The 20,716-nt window shown below is 42.4% G+C and overlaps 4 protein-coding genes across 6 annotated transcripts in view; 2 read left to right on the top strand and 2 right to left on the bottom strand.

Annotated features, from left to right (window-relative positions):
* Positions 1–1,339: 1,339 nt before the first annotated feature.
* On the bottom strand, positions 1,340–12,619 carry LOC148391921 (hairy/enhancer-of-split related with YRPW motif protein 1-like). Of its 3 annotated transcripts, none has more exons than XM_088387635.1 (6): positions 12,486–12,619; positions 3,780–3,977; positions 3,622–3,697; positions 3,442–3,525; positions 2,967–3,048; positions 1,340–2,347 (listed from the first exon to the last, which is right to left on the bottom strand). In XM_088387635.1, the coding sequence occupies exons 2-6, from the start codon at positions 3,863–3,865 to the stop codon at positions 1,779–1,781; spliced, it is 897 nt and encodes a 298-aa protein (XP_088243761.1). In that variant the 5' UTR covers positions 3,866–3,977; positions 12,486–12,619; the 3' UTR covers positions 1,340–1,778. The 3 variants fall into 3 exon arrangements, with proteins under 3 accessions (XP_088243761.1, XP_088243760.1, XP_088243762.1); XM_088387634.1 differs by lacking the exon at positions 12,486–12,619 and adding an exon at positions 4,446–5,965; XM_088387636.1 differs by lacking the exon at positions 12,486–12,619 and having other exon boundaries at positions 3,780–4,217.
* On the top strand, positions 12,558–13,396 carry LOC148391920 (fatty acid-binding protein, adipocyte-like). The gene is made up of 4 exons (XM_088387637.1): positions 12,558–12,749; positions 12,822–12,997; positions 13,069–13,170; positions 13,255–13,396. Exons 1-4 carry the CDS (start codon positions 12,677–12,679, stop codon positions 13,306–13,308), a joined length of 405 nt encoding a protein of 134 aa, XP_088243763.1. The 5' UTR covers positions 12,558–12,676; the 3' UTR covers positions 13,309–13,396.
* itga8 (integrin, alpha 8) overlaps positions 12,599–20,716 on the bottom strand; it is a 50,531-nt gene continuing 42,413 nt past the window's right edge. The window contains exons 34-36 of the mRNA XM_088387614.1: positions 15,643–15,795; positions 15,306–15,465; positions 12,599–14,958 (exon numbers count right to left, since the gene is read on the bottom strand). The gene's annotated coding sequence lies outside the window, so the exon portion shown is untranslated. The remainder of the gene's footprint in view (positions 14,959–15,305; positions 15,466–15,642; positions 15,796–20,716) is intronic.
* LOC148391919 (protein FAM8A1-like) lies at positions 14,515–17,119 on the top strand. The gene is made up of 5 exons (XM_088387631.1): positions 14,515–14,992; positions 15,120–15,240; positions 15,328–15,451; positions 15,660–15,799; positions 15,884–17,119. The coding sequence occupies exons 1-5, from the start codon at positions 14,554–14,556 to the stop codon at positions 16,026–16,028; spliced, it is 969 nt and encodes a 322-aa protein (XP_088243757.1). The 5' UTR covers positions 14,515–14,553; the 3' UTR covers positions 16,029–17,119.

The following is a 20,716-nucleotide window of genomic DNA, read 5'->3' as shown; positions in this document are numbered from 1 at the left end:
TAAAAAATAATAATTAAACGGATGGTTTTTGAGCATCCAACCCATTCATAATCAACACCGGATCAATATACTGTCTGTACTAATTATGTGGTAAACGGCTCCCTCTAGTGGTATGCAAACGTTTGTTTTTTAGTTTTGAAGGTCAATGCAGTGGCTTTGAATCTTTAAGAACGGCTTATTTTCAAACATATGTACAATGCGTCTTAATTGAATCATTAAGTACACTTCTTTAGTTGCCTATATTTAATCGCCGTGTTAATAAACTTACAGCTTTTTAATAGCCCATATCTAAAGTAACTGCTAAAGTATGTTTAATTTGTGCGCAAGTCCCCATATATATAGGTATGTACCTTTAAAAATAATGTATCATTTTTTGGATTTTATTTTAAGCCCCGCTAGTGAACCTCTGAGCCAGGTCGTCCACAGACTTGCTATTGCAAGCAGCCACCAGCAGGTGGCAGTAAAAGCTTTATCTTGACTATGAACTATGACGACGCCTCCATTTCCCAAATGAGGGCAAAAGTTCAGTGTGGCTAATGTTGAGACATCGTCACATAAAAAAAAAAAAAAAAAAAGGGGTACGGATAATTTTTCTGGCAGATATTTTCTTTCTTAAAGTGCAACACAACAAGAAGCATATTTGGTATACAATACAAGGTGGTGCCAATAGTTAGCACAAACAAACTTTACTGCCAACAGAGCAAAAACCGCATTTATCTGTAAAGCTGACGTTTAAAAATAACATACAAAAGTGCTGCAGAAAGTGGAGCAAAAGTCAGAACCAAAAAATAGCTCTCATTGTACAAGAGCCTCGAACAATTGTCTAAGATTTTCTTCAGTTCAATGAGTTGTCTTCTGAGATTAACATTCAAATAGAAAAAAAAAAATCTCCCCTTGGAGTTGAACAGTGATTTAGAGGCGCAGCTGCCGTGTGTGTGTGTTGCCGTTACTTGTGACCGCTTCCCTCCAATGTCCGCATCCTGTTCACACTATTGTCTCCGTTTTGGACCAACCCAAGACGGTGAGGTCAGGGCAACATTGTAAAGGATTTCCCGTGGCTCTTAATGATTTCCTGTCTATTCAGAAGGGTAACAATACTCTTGGATTTGGTTACTTACCTGGCACGAAGCGAAGAAATGGCCGCTGTAGTCCATAAAAGGAACCTCATTACTTTCCTATGAGCTTTTATGAGTTTTTGGGTGACCACTTCGTTAGGTACACCTGAACACTTGAGCTGTGTCAGCACTTCCTCTTCGCATAGGTAATGAGGCTCGTTTGGGATGGTGTCAGGCAGGTGTGGGCAAAGTACGGTTCCAACAAATTCCTTGGCCAATAAAAGTGAATTCTGATTGGGATTTATTGATACAAAAATATTACAGATATAAAAATGCAAGTGTCCCAATGTGAGAAAGTTAGTTTCCCCAAATAGTTCTGATATAAACAAGCAGATTGAATTATGTCATTCTATATTAAATACGTACATTATGTTGTTCCATGACAACTTGAAAAGGTGGAGCACTGAGTTCACTTTTGCGTCTCGGTCCTCAAACCGCTAGCGTTAGCTAAATTAGTTGTCGGTTTGAATTTATAAAATACAATCATACCGAGCTCGGTTTTTCTTCTAAACAAATAGGAAAAATGGCCAACAGCAAAGACATTCTTAACAATCAAATAAGGCCAATTTGTTGCATACACCTGTCTATTAGGGCGAGAAAAACAGATGTTAAAGTGGTCGTGGCCCAGTTCAGCTGTTGCCCCCCTCAGTCCAGTTGCCGTCTTCAAAAAGCTCCAATCTCCGTGCCCCACGGCCTGTAAGGCTTGGACAGGGTGGAGGGGGGGCCGACTGCGCCGAGGGCCGCCGGGGATACGAGTGGGAAAGCACCAAAAGAGAGGGGGAAGGCCGACAGCGAGGAGAGGGACGACAAGAGGGGCGGCGAGAGCTTGGAGGTCCCCACGCTGAGGGGCAGCGAGCCGTTGGGGGGCGCTCTGAGAGACTCCGTCGGGGGCAGGAGTCTGGGTGTCACAGAGGTCTCCGAGGACGACGTGGAAGGCGGGCGGCTGTTCCCTCTGGATGCCGGTGTCCTGCCCTGGGGGGGTTGCAGGAGTAGGGGATGGGGCATGGGAGCAGGGGCGCCACCGAAGGCCGAGCCCCAGGCTAAGTGTTCCAGTCCGGCCTGCACCTCCCTCTGAGACGCGTAGTTGCTCAGGTGGGACACCAGACGTATGCGAAGGGGGTCTGCGCTGTCCCGGCCCTCCATGATGCTCAGGAAGCGAGCTGTCTCGGCCAAACACTCCCTGAAGCCAAGACTGCGGTAATCCTTCGCCAGTGCGTGTGCCTCGAAGTAACCTGAAAGAGACGCTCACAAAATTAGATACATACAGGGAGACCCTGATCTAATAATGAATGAGAAGATACACATTTGAATATTGTGTTGCTGCTCCATGTGTGTTGAAATGACAGCAGTTTATGCTGGTACAGTGAGAGTCCATTGATTCTCAATATTTGACAAAAGTATCACAAATGGTCCACAGTCGCCCTCTAGTGGTACATGAAGAAATGCCTGATTGCAGTTAAGTTGTATTTACATTTTTGGGAAATTTGGATTTAATATATAAAAAGTGTTTCTTTAGGTGCCATATGTATTTAAATGTAATCAATATCTATGAAAATTTACACTCCCCCTATATTTAATTGCCTGTGTATGATGTTGCTGACAACCATCCATCCATTTTTTTAAATTACTTATCCTCAGTAGAATAATATTAAAATAGTTTTTTAATTGAACGCTTCAGCCTATTATGCTTCTGTATTTTAATAGTGGTTATTAGATGGTAGTGGCCATTTGAAAAAAAGTGTGCTGTACTGCACTTAAATGTGTTTAAAGCTCTGTATTGCAAATATTGACCAACAAAAGGGAGTCCACTATATCATGCAATAACATATGATCATATTTGACAGTTCCTACCTTTGCCTCCAGATGCATGGAGCATCTTCAGATGGTCCACAGTCATTTGCAGTATTTCGGCTTTTTCCAATTTAGCTGACCCCTGCAAAGCCAAACAAGAAAAAAAAAAACTTAACCTTAGAGTCCTAAATGAGTACTGGCTCAATTTTTATTGGAGACTATAAAATACCCATTTTGAGTTAGCAAAAAATGAATAGCCCCCTAACAGGTGAAGTGAAAAACCCATAGATACACAAAAAGCTAAATTTAAAACCCAATAGTAATAAAATAAAAAAGGCAATAACATTGTATGTAAATGATGCCTTCAAAGTATGTGGGACATATTAGCTCTTATTGATCATATTTTTTTTAATCTGTACGTATAGCAAAGACAATACGACGCACGTTCTGACTTGCGTGTAAACCACGTCGTAAAACGAGGACAATTTTATGCATAGCTATTTAGCTTGACAAAACAAATGTAGTATCATTTTACCTGTTTCTCAAAAGCACTCGGCACCAGTCTCCTCAGCTCAGATAGACTATTATTAATGCGGTCCCGTCTTCTTTTCTCAATGATCTAAAAAAAATAAACAATATTTTTTTTAAAAAACAATATAATTTGGAGCACTGCGGTAAGTGAAGTAAAAAAATAAAATAAAATAGTCCTACTCACTCCTCTACGTCGTTTTCTGGCTTGAACTTGAGTGGTGGTCGTGGACGGTGACATTGAGCCGTGAGAATCCGCCGGTCTGTAACATGACATCACATTTGAGCAAAAAAAAACAATCGGTTGGAAAATGCAAAATAACAAACGTGAATGGAAGAACGGACCCATTTTCGTCTCCGCTGTCTTTCTCCACTTCGATGTTGTCGTCCAAGTCGCTGTCGGACGAGCTGTAATTGCTGCTTCGCTTCATGATGTCTTCACTGGAGTTGACGTTGGAGAAGTGACAACAACTCAACTCCGCGTCACTTTAACTTGGCTCACGTGCTTCTCGAGGGGGCGGGGCACACAAGGTCACGTGAGAGCTGTTTGAACAAATTTAAGCCTATTACATTTGAGCAGTTACTAGATGACGTCAGCCTATCTAATCTAATCAAGGTGTATATTTTTATGTCCTATATGCATTATTATGATTATTATCATTATTGTGGGCCTGTCTTCTTTTTGACATATCTTTTAAATCTAGCGAGTTTGTATATATTATAATCTGTCAAAAATAATGATTAAAAAATAAAACCCTCAAAGCCTTTTATAAAGGCTGATTCTTTTCCACCATCCATCCATCCATCCATCCATCCATCCATCCATCCATCCATCCATCCATCCATCCATCCATCCATCCATCCATCCATCCATCCATCCATCCATCCATCCATCCATCCATCCATCCATCCATCCATCCATCCATCCATCCACTAGATAAACGACTAGACTTCTGTTAAATAATTTAATCATGCTAATAAAACTGTGCAAAGATTGAGGTTCCCGCTAACAGTTCCTCCTGGCTTGAAGCCCTCTTTCTCCTGCTGATTGTTGGGGGGGGGGCACATCAGTGGTCGCCCTCTTTACTGTTGTGCAGGACACACGGCCTATTAGCAGAGTGTGTTGTTCATTGTTTGCCGTCAGCTGTGTGATTCCACCACGGCTCTGAATCGGTCGGGAGGCCCAACATGAGTGAGGCGGCGTTGCCGGGCTCTCCTAGGAAACTGCAAACAGGTCAACTGACTGAGCTTCCCAGGGAATCATTCATCCACAAATCAGAGCGCGTTGGCCCACTGCAGGCTGGGAACAAGTCGGAGAAATGTTTTTAGAAGCTCAAGCTTCACCAAAGTGTGAGCGGAGGTTTTGCTTATGAGCGACATGAACAAACATACACGCCGACTTATGTACACCGTCGACCTATGAAAGCGTGTCAGTCATCTCGTGCCGGTCGGGGACACGGGTGGTCCACGGAAGGTGAGAACATTTTGACCCTGCTAATCTGCCGGGGTCAAAGGGCGCACTATATAAAACACAGTAGCTTTCCACGTCTGTGTTCTAAAGTGTAATCGATACACACTGAGTTAATGTTTATACATAAACATGCATATGTATGCAATGCTGGGGTGTTGACCTGCATTGCGCCATCTAGCCTCTTAGTTTGGACACGTGGGCCACAGTGACATTTGGAGGACATGACTTCTTTTTGCATTAACACACAATTAATATTCTTTAATTTTCAAATGTTGTCCCTCAAAGGAAAATTTTGAGCAAGTGGAAGGGTACACCCTGAAATGGTCACCAGTCCGCCCGTCCACCTGATCAATTTGAATAAAATGTATAAATTAAATCACCAAAACTATTAAAACAAAGGTCAAATCTGGTCAATATCAAGGTGTTTTGGTAGCGCTAATCTGGCATCCGCATATGTAGATGATATGCTAATTAGAAGCTCGAGTGTTTGTGTTAATTAGTTAGCAGGATTATGCAAAAAAATATACAGGCAATTGCCATGAAACTGGGGTGGCACATACAAATTACATTTCAATAAAAATTATTTTCACTCTTTGCCCCTTGAGTCTATGGCCGTTTACCTGCTCATTTATTTAGTTTTGAACTACCTGGTCCTTAAACGTCATTAAATCCACCTAACCTATCATAGAAAGGGGGGGAATATCTGGAGAAAAAAAAACCCCTCAAAACTGTAAGGCAGACGTGCCACCCACTTGTCCACCATGCTATCCTCTTTACTCAAATTTACAATCGCCTGTTCCTGCCAATGTTCCTTTGCTGTACAAGAAGACCACATCATATTGCAGACAGGTCAATAAAATACGAACGCTATATTGAAAAGTTAAATGCCATTTCCCCTTCTGTTGCGATGAAAGACGTAGACAATGTCAGCTCTTAATCCTGCACTGACAAGTCTGGTAAGGCCATCAGTGGGGGAGGGGCGAGTGTGTGTGTGTTGACCCTCCTGCTGTCTTCCATTGCAGTAGCTTGTAGAGGAGCAGCTGTTTCCTTGCTCCGTCCACCGGGTCAGTTGTTTTCCAGACAAGTGCAGACGAGAGGGAGCAACTGCAGGCCGGCCGCTCGTCCGGCTGGCCTGCACGCTGTTCCCAGAATGTCAGCCAGGTTGCGGCGGTGACAGATACAACTTCCAAGCTTCGTTCGACCTGTTGATGTCGTGAGGAGAGCGGAGCAGGGGGGTTAGGGTTCACACCATCTCTGTCCTGTCAGCAACAAACTTTCCCCTAAATACATGAACAGCCGCAGCTTTGATTTATTTTTTCCCTCCATTCATGGATATTTATATATTAATATTTGGTCTATTTAACAAAAGTCTATTTAATATATTTGGCAGAGAAGCCATGGCTATTTGGGATAAAATAGGTTCAGACACACATTTGGAAAAAAAAAAAAAAGCTATGCCACGGCAGCATGTGAATCCGATTTTCTTCAATGCCCACTTCCTGTCTAGCCAGGTGTCCCAATACTTTCGTGCGCATATATATAAAGGCTAAAACTGCATTTTTCACCCTGAAAAGTCAGCTAGTAATGGGACAAGTTCAGCTCCATTAGTGTCTGCCCTCTTCTTGCCCTTCACCCAGTCAAAACCATCAAATGACTTTACCAGAAGATGAGGGGTGGGGGGTATGTTGAGTGTATTTGGGAAGACATCAGTATTGTTTTTGATGCTATTATAGTACCAAAACGATATCAGCTCCAATGCAGAGTCATGTGGTATCCATTATATGCAGACACAAACCCACTCTGGTCACACCTGACTGTCAAGGTCCTTCACATTAGTGCTGACATTCCTTTGGCCCATTAAACATAATTAGGATTTTCCCTGCAGAATCCTTGACATTTCACCTCGCCGCATCTAAACATGTTCCCAATCTCCACTTGACTCATGTGATCATTTTTTTTTTTCCGAAAGAAGCCAAGCGGCGCCCGCTGACCGCGGCTGAACCGGCGTCTCGTCAAACCGAGGAAGCTAAACGGCATAAGCGAGCATTTGTTTGAAACTGGCGTGTGCCCAGCTGCCTTCCTCCATCTCCCCTCAGGTTTCCCTTGGTGACCCTTTATAGTGTGCGAGGCCGAGTGTGTGCCGGCGGGTCTGCGTGTGTTTATGTGTGTGCGGTCGCGAGTGTGTTTAGGAGGTGCTGTTTCCCACAGCCCTGATCTAATTCCGTGGTAACTCAATCTCCGTGTGAGCGCTTCCCGGCGAGCGTTCTCCCACCCGTCGACAGTCCCCCTCTCTCTGGCCGGCCGAGTGGCTGAGCGTGTCTGACAGAGGCCCGGCTGAGTCCCAGCGCACCCCCCCCCCGCCCCCCTCCTTGTCCTCCGTGCTACCCGCCCTCCCATCAGGATTGATTTACTATGTCAACCGTCGAGGCTGTCGGCAGCAGCGGCGCTCGCAGCCGTGCCTGCATCCTGCCTGCGTGTAATGCTGATATCTTATACCTGTCAGTCAACAACCGTGTGTGTGTGTGTGTTGGCCGACACGCTCAATGGAGCCGCGTGCACAAAAAGGTGCGCTTTTGAGCTATGGCGCATTATGCAAGAAAAAGCAAATGCCACCCATGCCGGTTGTAAATAGCTGCTCCCGCAAAGGGAAACGTCTCCCAGACAGCTTCCATACAACAATGTTATCCTATGAAGCACAGTTTCCTGGCTGCCCCCTCTGGTTCCAGCCAGCACCCAAGCTCTATATTGGGCAGGGAAAGGACCAAGGCTTGAGACCCATTCCAATCGTTCCCTCCCCCCCTCCCCTCCCCTACTTCTCATTCTTTACTTTCCTGCCTTTGTTGGCATCGATTCTCATTGTGCTTTTTGGATAGGTAAGATGTGTTGACTTCCTTGTTTCTTTGTCTTATTCTCCAAATCTTATTTTTCCCCCCTCCTCCTCCTTAAAATGACACCGGCATTTCGACGTCCAGGCGCCCATAACAAAAGTTTTGGGTTACTCGCGCTCAATGTAAACAATCAAAGCATCCTATGGTGATTTTGAATGACCGCTTGGACGTCTGGTAGAATGTTGAAACAAAACAACGTTGATTGCTATAAGGAGGTGTTTGCACGCCACGGTTTTTAACCGCGACGAAGACGGGAAATGCAAACATTTGAAATCCGAGAGGATGTTTTTTTGAAACAGACGACATTGTTGTTTCCATGTAAACAGTGTTGGTGAAAATGGAGGATATGTGTGTTCCGCGCTATGCACGACAGTGGTTGGGCACTGCTTCAAAGTGTTATTAAAAAGGCAAAATCAATCCCCCCCAAAGGGACCGTTGACTCCGCAGTTCTGGAAAAAAACAACTTTGCTTTACGACAGCTTTTGAGTCTGAAAGTGCAAACATGAAAAGGGACTTCAAAGTGGATGTTTTTGAAAGCACAGACAGAGAAAAATACAAAATATGCAAGTAGGGTGCAAATCAAAACAACAAAGCCCTGTTTTTAGTCTTTGTGTTCCTCAAGACAATAGTTGTGCACGAAAACATTTTTTGATTACCTAATCCATACACATTTCAGTTACCGAGTAAAAATGGAGTCCACTCCATTCCCACAATATAATAATCTGGATCTGAAACTTTTTATACAAAGAAGCAAAGCCCAAAAAATTCAAGAAAATATAAATACATAAATAAATAATAAAATAAAATAAATCAATAAATTTGACTGGGTCATTGCACCCATTCCAAGGTCTTTTCCACAATGGTGCACGCTCCTTCAGCAAGCGCCCCCACAATGACCGTGCCCATGGCGTTTACAAGTATGCTCCCCCATTAACACTTAACTTAGCAAGTCCACAAAGGCGAGATGGCAGATCACAAGGCTGCTTTCCAAATAAGCGCAACAGGAGACAGCACGTGATTTCCCCCCCCTGCTTGCAGAAAGCGGCACGGTGGAGCCGGCTACTTTTAAGGCCACACATTATGTCGCCGCAGGAAAAACACTGTTTGCATATCAATGGGGTTGTGTGTGTGTGGCGTGCTGGAGCCTTAATTGAAATGTATCTTCCTCACACAGTAAACTATAAACCCTGAAATTTAAAATAAATCTACTACATGAAGGCGATAACTGAGTCGCTCGTAGGCCGAGTTTGAACGCAGCGTTTAGCATGTCGCAACTCGGGTGAGTTACGAGTTGATATGAAAACATTTCTTTGGATGCTCAGTGCCAGCTGTCTGCATTGCAGTAAAGCGCTGCTTTCCCAAGCTCCGATCCTGTGGGAAAATGTGTTGTGGCCAGTAATTGATTCCGCCCTGCCAGCCCCATTACTCTCTGCTGCAGTCAAAGCTGCCAGTGAGCTGCAGCAAAAGTCCCGTTAGTTAGCAGCACAGCTCCTTTTACCCCAAAATGGCCACTCCTCACTCTGTTGCCATCCCTGTTGTTCTATTGATTCTTATTTCTGTGCATAATTTCACATGCTCTATTTCAAGCTGATGTACATGATAGTCATGTGTTCATTATCCATGCTCATTAATCATCTCTATTATTATCCGAAAGGAGATTTGCTTTGCTAGTGGGCCTTTAGAATATGATAAAAATAGAGTTTGGATCACACAGTTAGGAATAAGCCTCTAAATTCACCCGAAACTTTTAAGTCATGTATGTCATCACACAAAACCAAGCGGTCTGTATTTATCTTTCTGTTTTTGTTTTAAAACTTAAAAGCTGGCACGGCAAATCCAAAAAACGCAATCGTCCCCCACGTTTGTCATGTCTGGTAAAAAATTAAACACGTTTGAACGATACACTTGTTCCATTGATCCCCGCTCGCAGCTGATTGGATTTGACAGCAAAGGTTAGACAGCACTTGCCACTACACAGAGGAGGGCGTTGCAGACATGCACGATCGCTGTCATCAACTTGAGCACGCACTGATTGCTCCGCAAGGGAGCAATACCCCCCCCCCCCACCCAAATCCCCCACCCCTCCCCTGAAAGTGAGTCATGAAATATTAAATGCAGTCATCTGCTGAGACGGCCGAGTCGCTTGTCACGGCCTAACACTTACCACATGTCTAAACAAAGGTAAGTGCCCCCGCTATCCAATTAATCTTCAATTAGGGGTTCTGCTCTGTGCCTTCGCATCTGTGTTTTCCAGTCTGAGCTCAGCAGGTGGGGGTGCGGGGCGGGGAGGTGGGGGGGGCATACGTCTGAGGATTATCATACTCGGGGAGGATAATAAGGATGCTTTCTGACATAAATATTCACATGATAACTCAGACGATGGACACAGACTATATAAAGCTTTGTCAATTAAAAAAAAAAACATCACGCCCCAGAAAATAATGTTTCCATGTGATATGCTAAGAGATATTAGAAGCCGGAGCGATTCATCAGGGATTGTCATGACTCTGGCAGGCTTTATATAACTAGCAGCTGAACGCTGGACTTTCCCATGTTAGAGGTCATGAGGGCAGCCTCTAAGCGCTGTGGTGGTTGTTTTTCACATAAGAATTCCAGCCCACTGGTGGGTGGGGTGGGGGGGATCTAAGAGCATAAAAGAGAATCAGAGAACTGTACAGTACGTGCATCCCCCCCTTAGAACGTCCCCCCGCCGCCCACTGCAATCTGCGCCCGGTGGCATTACGCCTTGGGCAGGGGTCCCCGTGCCTCGCGCTTTAATGACCGAACAACTAGCTTCTCTGTGAAAGCCCTCCCTCGCCCCGCCACCTTGCACCGCCGTCGGTGTGCCACACGAACCAGGAGCCGGAGGCGTGGAAGGATGAAGGGATGAGGAAGATCAAAGCTGGAAAAGCTCAAAGCACACAAGCGAGAGGCACCGCTCTGCCCTCTGTCTGTTGCACACACGCACATGCGGCGCCCACGCTGGCCTCTAGTTCCCCCCCCCTCCTGAATGGAGTGGTCTCATAAAGTCGAAAACAGGGAGGGCACACCACTCAGGTTGTGTGAGCCTTTCAGCAGATGGCTTGGACCTGCTTGGGAGCAAGATTTAAAAGGGATGCCCCCTGTTGGTGGAACTCGGGGTGGCTGCCATTCACAATACGATGATTGAAGCAATCGTTTTTTTTCTCAGCGTGCAAGGCACAAGACCAAGCAGCAGCAGCGACACAATCAGTGGCATGAGCACACTTCAATCTACTGGCATGTAAAAGAAAACAGTTCATGTCGACAAGAAGCCAAGCCCAACTTTTCATTTCCCTTTTGGCCTGGAGGATCTTCGCTCCATTATTCATGAGTCCCCAGGTTGGACCCTGGGAACAAGCTGAGCGAGGCCCTGTGTCAATACGCAACACTGGCCGCCACAATGGGCCCGGCCTGCAACTACACTGTTGACAGACACCAACACAAAGGAGCTAAAAGGGGTCCCCCTCCGTTCTCACACAGACTAAAGAATGAGTCAGTGTGCTGCCGCTCAGAGCACTGTTTGTACAGTATATACAGCTTTTGTCCGTAGCCTCTGTTCTACCATCAATGGGGCTTGAAGTGTTGATGAAAACCAGAAGGAAAGGACTTCTTGGGATGGCATCTGGATGTATGCAGATGCAGGCCGGCGTGCACATGCCATCATACATCCAGCCCAGCCCAGCCTCAATTTATGACATAATAAGTGGATGTCAGTTGATGCTAATGAATATGTCATGCGTTAGCATTTAGCAGAAGACAACATCTTGGAAACAGTAATACATCCACACCCGATTGAGGGTAAGTGCAACAGAGAAATGAAGATTGGATCTGTGGAGACTTTTTGGGGGGTGCTATTCCAGACTGCAATGCGTCATAGAGAAACTGGCGGTACAAAAAAATGGCTGCAAGAGAACTCCGGAAGAAACTAATAATAAACATTAGTATGTTATCAGGATAGGAATTCTTATCCAGGTTTTGCCTTGAAACTCATGGCACGCCATCAGGTTCAGGCACACGCTTTTCTTACGCCATCTAGTGGTTAGATATCGCACCTACAGAAAGGTATATATAAAAAAAATGTTTTGATGCAGCATAACCTAATTTTAAGGTCACTGCTGAATTAAACAAAATATAAATCAAAAACATAGAGATATGTTTTTTAATCCCAAATGTAATTGTAATCTTATTAGTATGCAGAGATTTTTTTCATTTTGATTTTATCAGGTCATTTATCAGCTCAAATGTGTTTTTCTTCCAGCATAAAAATAAATTATTGTTTCTAAATGGCATTTATAATTATTTTAGTTATACTGAACCAATTACTGTATTTCTATGCAAAATGTATATGTAAATTATTTATGTTTTATTTTATTATTTGCAATAATGGATGTAAAATATATAGTTTATCTTTAGTAACATTGACTGAATAATTCTTAAATAATTTGTTGAATATTAGTGGGGCCAGTTTAAAGAACAGAGTGGGTTGTATGTGGCCCCTGGGCCATATTTTGCCCACCACACAGATATTAAATGATCATAAAAAATGCTTCTTTTTGTTCAAAACTGCCAACATTAATCAAATATTCGTTAGTTTTTCAAATAACTCAAACGAGGGCACCGCCACAATTTCCTGTTCCGACTCACACACCAGAATTTGATTTGAAGACACACCTCTTAATCCCATTGCTGCCATGGCAATGGCAGCAACTGCTTCTTATTGGGCGGTTCCGTATCAAGCGTGCGCTCCACTGGGCTTCAAATGTATCGTTTCCTCATCGTGTCAGTTTGTCCTCTCGTCTGCGTCCTGCAACCAAAGGGAGACTTGCATTTTTGTGTCTCGGAACCACAAAGTTAACTCCACCATGGTTGAGCAATTTGTCGGAACCTGGAAGCTGACTGCCAGTGAGAATTTTGATGAATACATGAAAGCTATTGGTAAGGATAAACTTCATTTTAGCATTTGAGCTTGCTTGGTGTTAATTGAAGCAAATGTTGTTTGGTACGGAGGTGTGGGATTTGCCACCCGACAGATGGGCAACATGGTCAAGCCCAACCTTGTGATCAGCGTGGATGATTCAGGCCTCATCACCATGAGGTCCGAGAGCACTTTCAAGACCAAAGAAGTCAAATTCAAGCTCAACGAGGAATTCGATGAGAACACGGCAGATGACCGAAACACCAAGGTGGGTGTTTTAAATAAACACATTTGAATGAGTTGCATTTTGCCAGCCTCAAAATTAAAATCTGTCTGCAGACCATCTTCACTTTTGAGAATGGCAAACTTGTGCAGAAGCAGACGTGGGATGGCAAGTCTACAACAATGGAACGAGAGATCCAGGAAGGCAAACTGGAAGCTGTAAGTTGTTGAAAGCTTTCACAAAGTTGGTTTTTTTCTTTTCTGACCTGTAACCTTTTAACTATGTGAATTTTGTCTCCATAGAAATGTATCATGGGTGATGTTGTTGCATTGAGGACCTATGAGAAGGAAGCTTAAGTCCAGCCTTGCAATAATGAAATGCATGTTGAACGACAAAGAACATTTGGGGGAAAAAAAATGTATACAATAAAATCTGAAGAACTGAGTTTGTGTGACAGATGGTTTTTTTTTTCATGGAGTGACTCAGATTTGTTTTCCATAAATTCTGTTCTTGCAAAAAGTTTTGTTCAAGTCTATTGAGGGCCACAGTTAATTTTTTTTTACCTTCAAATTGAAGTCTGTTGCAACAAGAACAGTCATGTCTGCAGACATTCTTCGACCATGTGAACAGTCTTTTCAAGAATTAGTTTTAAGGCGTCTTTTGTGCTTAGGAGGAATTTAGTATTGTCAGAGGGGTGTGGTTTTGGCTGCAACTTCACACTTTGTATTAAGGAGGCTTTTGTCATTCACTAATAAGTCACCTTGAGTCACTCTGATGTATGACTAAACGGGCAGGATTTTTTTTGTGTGTTTTTGACAATGGGGTTTTGTTCTGAACAAAGACATTTTCCTAATACTGTATCGGCAGTCTCCTGAAACAGGGTGGTGGTGTGGCCAAATCCCCTCTTGAGGTCAAAGCTGTGACCCCCCCCCCCCCTCACTTGCGAGGCCTCTTGTCTTGGATGCACAGACTGGATTTGTCCTAATTAAGCCTCTTTGGGGCAGTGGGCTCCTGGTGTGCCAGACTTGATGACTGTGGAGCATAATGGCCACTAAATGTGCCCTTTTTTTTTTTCTATAAAGACAAAAATCCCCTGGTTAACGTCTCAAAATCAAGCAGTTTTCCCCTATAACTGGTTAGTTAAAAGTATTTAGTTACAAATGTTCAATTTACATTTTATTTAATTTAATAGTTACTGGTTGTCTTGAAAAAATAAAAAGCAATAATCTGGTTGAAATTTTAAATTGTGAATACAAAATTATTTACATTTACTTATCCTTTTGCTTCATCTATGAATAACTCTAAGTTGGAAATGTCCAAAATCTATTTTAAGAATTAGTTAGCGAATTTGGCCAGTACCATTTTGTTTTGAAGGGGGAGCAGCGTGTGGGATTTATTTTTAACCAATAGTTGTGGGATTTTTCCCCCCCCATTAATCAACAGTGAATTTATCTCAACTACATCGTGCACAAACATACACCGTTTAAAAGGAAATACACTAAATTTACTACACTGTAAATTCCAACAGTTACGCAACACTCCCCTCTGGACTCAGAAAATACTATTGGAGTGACGTCAACGTTGCGTCACCTTCGTCCAATATGGCGGACACTGAAAACACAAACATGATGGACTCCGATAAAAGTAAAGCTTCTAATGCGCTTAAACACCGCGGAGGAGAAGATCCACAGAGAGAAGACAAACCCAAAGACGAGAAAGATGTACCTGAAAAGTGCACCACCGCGGAGTATTGTGAGAAGTTACAGGCGTGGATGTGCCAATACTCCACCGGCTATGTGACTTGGCAGAGCTGGCTGGCGGCGTCAGCAGCCATGTCCTACCCGTGTGTTTTACAGTCAGCAAACGTACCGTCGACATCGCGTCTCGATCCCAGCGGTCAATACTTCGGTGTCCCGTCATCGCTCAATGCAGCCACTTCTGGATCCCCGAGTAGCCGAAGAGGTGAAGCCGCGGGCGGGGCTGCAGTGCCCACTCAGCCGCAGCAGCTGCCACAGGAGAATGGCAACGCACGTAGGCCAGGTAAATAGCAGAACATAAATGCATTAAAAATTGCTGCAACAAAAACTTTATTTTTGCTATTCATAAAAGCTCTATGTGTTTACTCCTCCATGAACTGTTTAACCCAGCCTACGAATCCATTCTCCAGGTCGAGAGTACACCATCCCCTCACCTCTCCAAAGACTCCTGGCTGAAGTTGTGGACTTTTTCATTTTATTTTTTATCAAAGCAACCATTATCATAAGTATTATGCACCTGAGTGGAATAAAGTAAGTTCATGCAATGGCAAAGTTGACACGTTGGCAAGTTTGTTTTGTGATATGAAATAACCTACCTTGCTTCTCTTTTTGACTCAGGGATGTATCCAAGTTTGCGATGCATTTTATCATCGATGAAATAGATGAGGAAACGTCCATGGAGGAGTTGCAGAAAATGATGCTGGTTGCTCTCGTGTACCCAATATTAGTTTGTTTTTATGAGGTGAGGAGTCATGACTGTTGAGGAGTACAGGGAATGTTTTGGGTAATATTGCCGTACAAGTCAACACTTAAGACATGAAATCAATCAACTACAATTTTTATAATTATAATAATATGCAACAATTCAAGTTTTTTTCTCCTTCGAACAAGCAGTGTACATTTTTATAATATTTTTACTTGTAAGTAGATCACCTTATTTGTCCTTGCAGATTGTGTGTATTTGGGGAGCTGGAGGAGCCACCCCAGGAAAATTCCTTATTGGACTCCGTGTTGTGACATGCGACTCTTCGGTTCTGGTTCAGCCCAACCGGGTCCTCGTGGTGCCGGCAACTGATGTGTCTCTGTCTGCGTGAGTATATTATTAATCCCGGGAGGGAAAGGAAGGTTGGGATTTTTTTGTCCACCGCTCTAACTACACTATTTTTCTCGACAGATCAACTGTGCGAGCCCTGAGCAAGAACTTTTCAATCGCCTTCTTCTTCCCAGCTTTTGTCACGCTTCTGTTCTTCCAGCACAACAGGACTGTGTACGACATGGTCGCTGGCACCATTGTTGTCAAGCGATCCAGGGTCAGATGACCCGGATGAGAATTTCCGCCATCTGCAGAGCGCAACTGCGTCAAGTGTTTGAAATGAAATGCGTGAAGGACTTATTTCTGGTCATTGTGCACCAGAACTCGAGAATGAGGGTCTTATGGATGGGTGCTTCAGAACCTTGGTTTGTGTTTGCCCAAACAGCTGCATGAGTCTCTGTGCCAAGTTCATGTCTCTTCCTCAAATATGAGGAGGAATGACAGCTCGTGATTTGCCTTTAAAAAAAAAACAAAAAACATTTGAAATCAAGGGTGATTGAGAAATGAAACATTTGATTTTTGGACTTGGCTCATTGTTTCAGGTGCTTTGGTGTTCTGAAGCCTGAACTCTTCCTCAACTTGGTACGTTCTGGTAATCCACAGGATTTTTGGAGACTTAACTATTAGAAGAAAAGTCATATTGTTATGGTTGAAGTACGGACAATGTTTCAGAATGCAAGTGAACATACGTTGTGGTCGAGGAATGACTAGAAACCCTTTGTACCAAGTCCAAACTATCGCATTATAAAATCTTCACAAACTGTACAGACAATGTTCTAGGCTATGTTTTAACATTCCTAATGTTCATTCAAGTGTTAAATGAAGTGAAGCACACTTAAGTTATAATACTGAAATGCAAAAACAGAAAGTCACAAATGTAAAGTGAAGATAGTTCACATACATTTTGTTAATGTTCTTAAAAAAGCTGAAAAAAGAAGTTAATTATTGTTAAAAAATAAAAACGCTCCATTAGTTTTGAGTGATAATTTGGCACTGAAGTCTTACTGTTTTGAAAATGAGTCTGCTTACTTTCTTAATTTATTTTTTCCTTTTAGAGTTTTCAAGCTAAAGCCTGGCGGCCTGGTTTATTTACTTTGCTTTTTGTACAATAAATAAATATGTATATATATACACCACAAACTTCAAGATGAGCGCAAATACAGGGAATGTTCTGTTGTCCAAAAGACCACTAAGTGCATGATTAACATCGCCATTTTGTCAAACGGTTGTTTCTCTGATCATTCTTTGGCTCAACAGATGCAAAATAGTTTGCCACAAACGTTATTTAACTAAAATAAACTTATTTGTTTTCGATCATACTTGTGTCTTGTCTATGTGAAATATTTGCTATCAAGTAAGATTGTTTTTGGTCTGCTACTCTGCAAAAAATTTGTCATAACGTCAATGATTAATTAAGAGTAAATAAAGATTAACAAATGTTAGCACGACTCACCACACAACCAGACATCTTAGTCGGGAAGTAAAAAAAAGTTGGAAAATATTGTGTTATATTTTGTGTAAATAAAACATCTTAGAATCTCGTTTTATAAAACTTGTACATTTAATTATCCGCCTGCTTTTTCAGCCCTTAACAATTCAGACTTGCTCACACATTAATCTTAAGAGTATTAAATATGTAGTCACCGGAGCCTTTTCTATCAAATACAGACTTTTTCAAAATATTATTTTGACGTTTTTGTATTTGGCTCCCCCTAGTGTACACATCAGTCATCATTGAATCACGCAGCCATACTTGCACGTGAATTGATACCTTGCAAATATTGCTATTTTTAATAAGCATCATTTTGACACAACTCTTGAATGTAAAAATAACTAAAGAGGACAAGTCGTGGGGCTGTCGAGTTCCCACACGTGCTTCTGGATTTAGTAATCTATTTGTCCGTTGCCATGTCGTGTGGCTCCCATCCAGAGAGAGAAAGAGAGAGGGGGGGGGAGTTCTGAGAAAAGACCAACTCATTGCTTCAATTTATGACAGACCTTTGTGTTAAAGTACCTCATTGTGCAATGAATCTGTCCGTGGGTTACGCAATTGCCATCGTTCTCCATTCGCGATAGCAATAATTCATATAAACCGTGGTGAGAATCGACCTTGTGTTTGGAAATGAGAGTTATAACGGTTAAACAAACATTCGCTGGGATAATTCCAGTTAGATGGCTCGAGTAATCATATTTGTTCAAAATCTATCACCGAAGGTGTCATTAAAGTTAGGACCATATATTACATAACGTTATGGACAAAGTCTGATGAATAAATAAAGCGCTGTGTAATTGTCTTTGCTTCCAAACCAGAATCAATATCAGTACTTTTCAATATACCGCATAAATGAACTCATTTCTAGGCTAGCGAATAAATAAATGTTATCAAGCGCATTTTCCGAGGCACGCTGCGGTCCCTGCTGCTGTTATAAAAATAGATATGCGGAAAGTACAAAACTCACCATGAGTGATGTCCAATCATGAAGTTCCCATGCGAGTGTGGGTATTAAATAACCTTTTGGACTTAACCTGCTTTTAGTTCTCTTTGTTTAGTGTTATGTTGATTTGGAGCAAAACAGTTGTCTTGACAACCACGGAGGAGTATTTCCTCTCTCGCTTTGATGACTTGGGGGTGACGTATATTTGCTGCAAATAAATTATGTGTAAACATGGAAAATATGTTTGACATTTTGGTATCCGTTACATTATTTTTTGTAGATTTAATCATTTACAACTTAATTATATTTGTGACAATGTTTATTTCAATCTTTAAATTATATATTATCGATTTGAAGGTATACAGTAATATAGATAAATCTATCTCCAGCTAAATCTACACGAGATAAACGATATTAAATGAAGAAAATATTGCGTACGATTCCGTATTTCAATTGTATTTAGCGCTGCCCTCTGCTGTTACGATGCAATTACTGCAGTGGGGAGGGGGGGGGTCACCGAGGTCATTTATGTGATGGTTGGGTTCATCATATGAAAACAGGCTGTCGGATCACATGAGACAGCGTGTAAATCGATATGTTACAAACATGCTTTGAATGCAGCGTGGCTTTTACTCAAATTGGGAGTTGCCTGCGGACCAAACCAATGATTTACACCCTTTGGCATTTTCCAGATACTTTTGGTTCTCTGCGATTCTGTTACTCCACCCCCACAAATCACTCCCACCCCGGCACTGCCCAAACTATGTTGTAGAGACGTGCGTAAGCAGTGACTTTCTATTTTGAGCTGAATGAAAAGGAGACTTGGCACTCCGACTCAGCCAAAGCTGATTTATTCCGATGCTTTTTGCTTTCAGTATCTACACGAGAAACTAATTGTGTTTCAACGTCATCCATGTTGGAAAAGACGTCTTGACTAGAAAATATTCCCCAAAAAACAAACCTTCAGTTACTAAGCTACTCTTTAAAATTCCTTATTCGGTCATTTCAGCCATTTTCCGCAGGATCTCTAGCCGCAGTTACGTCGTTTTAATGTCATCCAGACACGTCTCCAACTGAGACTTGCAACTGCGCTCTGGGCAATTTGGATTGAAAAACATTCAGATCCTAAAATAACAAAAACGTTTCCAAACTTGTTTCCGGATATAAAACGATAAACATCCTCCAGTACAATGACCAGCCAGTGTTATGGGCATTTGTCCATAACCATTTCCTGGAATGTAGAAATAAAGTGCCCCCAAAGCCTTTAAAGTATTTCAAATTAATTCAAATGCCTTTCTTACAACTTCTTTTCAGCATTAAGAACAGCAGCGTTATTCGCAAGTGAGGAATATTTCATCTCCGCTTGTGAATTATAATTGACTTTTTTAGCCACTGTGATAAAAAACAAACAACAGAATAACTAATGAGTACATATAATTAGTGCCACAATGCACCCTAAGTTTGTGATTGTAACATTTTAGGGTACTTTAAAATCCACATGCTCATATATTGCATAATCATGCTCCATTTAATCTGAATCCACCTCGTAGCCAATATCTTTTATTTAACTAACGTTGAATATAGCATTTAGCCTAACTGGATCAAAGAAGCCAAGCTAATAAATGTACATGCTAAGAACTACGTCCTAAAATATCATTTTACTATGTGTTAAAGTTCATACACACCTCAAAATAACAATGCTAAGAGCAGCGCTAATGCTAACAAGGTGTCCTGGCTGGTCCACATGACAGACCAAAACAGGTGATCTAAGGACACCACCTGCAATTATTTACATGGTTATTTTTTAATCCTATAAACAGCACAAATGATTAACTTTTTTTTTTTTTAATTTCTATTTAATACACATTGTCCCTTTAATTTGTGGCGCTAATATCAGTGACCATCTTCTTACCCCGAGGCACAGTAGAGAAAGCCATGTAATATTTTGAGACAGCAAAAAAATGAGGTCATCCTCCATTGCCGATTTTGTACCGTGGCCATTAACTAATTGACAAGCTCTCAATAGTCTCTTTCAGCGTGTCATGCTCCCCCGCCATTGAGCCACGGCCACGTTGCTAGCCGTCTTTCTTAACGCAGGACTGGAGACTGTGGAGCGGCCTTGTTGCCATGGCAGCAAGCACTTTCACATTCTCCCCGCATAGCATTGGAGCGTTCGTGCTGCTACTTCCGAACGGGTGCCCAGCCACAGCCGGAGGACGGTCTGCTCTCAGACAGGACCTCGCCGGAGTGGTTTTACCTCCCACTCTGCTAACACATGCTACCATAATGCTGCCACCCACTCACTATTCTCCATCTTGTATTTTATTCATGCAAAGGATCCCCCCAGGGTGCCCTCCCCATTCTGGTAGGACAGAACGGAACAGCTTCAGTTTGGTTTTTACAGTTCTTAATTTCCAGGAAAGACACGGTTAAAATTCAAAATACCATGTTACATATCTGATTTATTCCGAGCCGTATT

This window comes from Syngnathus floridae, chromosome 10 (assembly GCF_059516105.1).
Source record: "Syngnathus floridae isolate MCC-2025c chromosome 10, RoL_Sflo_1.0, whole genome shotgun sequence".
NCBI lineage: Eukaryota > Metazoa > Chordata > Actinopteri > Syngnathiformes > Syngnathidae > Syngnathus > Syngnathus floridae.
Note: the sequence above shows the minus strand (reverse complement) of the source record. Positions and strands in the feature narration are given on the sequence as shown.

What these genes read in the sequence shown, in the direction of transcription:
- LOC148391919 (XM_088387631.1), top strand. Translation starts at nt 14,554, where the DNA reads ATGGCGGACACTGAAAACACAAACATGATGGACTCCGATAAAAGTAAA. An exon ending in TATTAGTTTGTTTTTATGAG is followed by an intron (nt 15,452 to 15,659) that starts GTGAGGAGTCAT and finishes TTGTCCTTGCAG; the next exon opens with ATTGTGTGTATTTGGGGAGC. An exon ending in ACTGATGTGTCTCTGTCTGC is followed by an intron (nt 15,800 to 15,883) that starts GTGAGTATATTA and finishes TTTTCTCGACAG; the next exon opens with ATCAACTGTGCGAGCCCTGA.
- LOC148391920 (XM_088387637.1), top strand. Translation starts at nt 12,677, where the DNA reads ATGGTTGAGCAATTTGTCGGAACCTGGAAGCTGACTGCCAGTGAGAAT. An exon ending in TGAATACATGAAAGCTATTG is followed by an intron (nt 12,750 to 12,821) that starts GTAAGGATAAAC and finishes TTTGGTACGGAG; the next exon opens with GTGTGGGATTTGCCACCCGA. An exon ending in CAGATGACCGAAACACCAAG is followed by an intron (nt 12,998 to 13,068) that starts GTGGGTGTTTTA and finishes ATCTGTCTGCAG; the next exon opens with ACCATCTTCACTTTTGAGAA.
- LOC148391921 (XM_088387635.1), bottom strand. Translation starts at nt 3,865, where the DNA reads ATGAAGCGAAGCAGCAATTACAGCTCGTCCGACAGCGACTTGGACGAC. An exon ending in GACAGCGGAGACGAAAATGG is followed by an intron (nt 3,698 to 3,779) that starts GTCCGTTCTTCC and finishes GTCATGTTACAG; the next exon opens with ACCGGCGGATTCTCACGGCT. An exon ending in CCATGCATCTGGAGGCAAAG is followed by an intron (nt 2,348 to 2,966) that starts GTAGGAACTGTC and finishes CGTCTCTTTCAG; the next exon opens with GTTACTTCGAGGCACACGCA.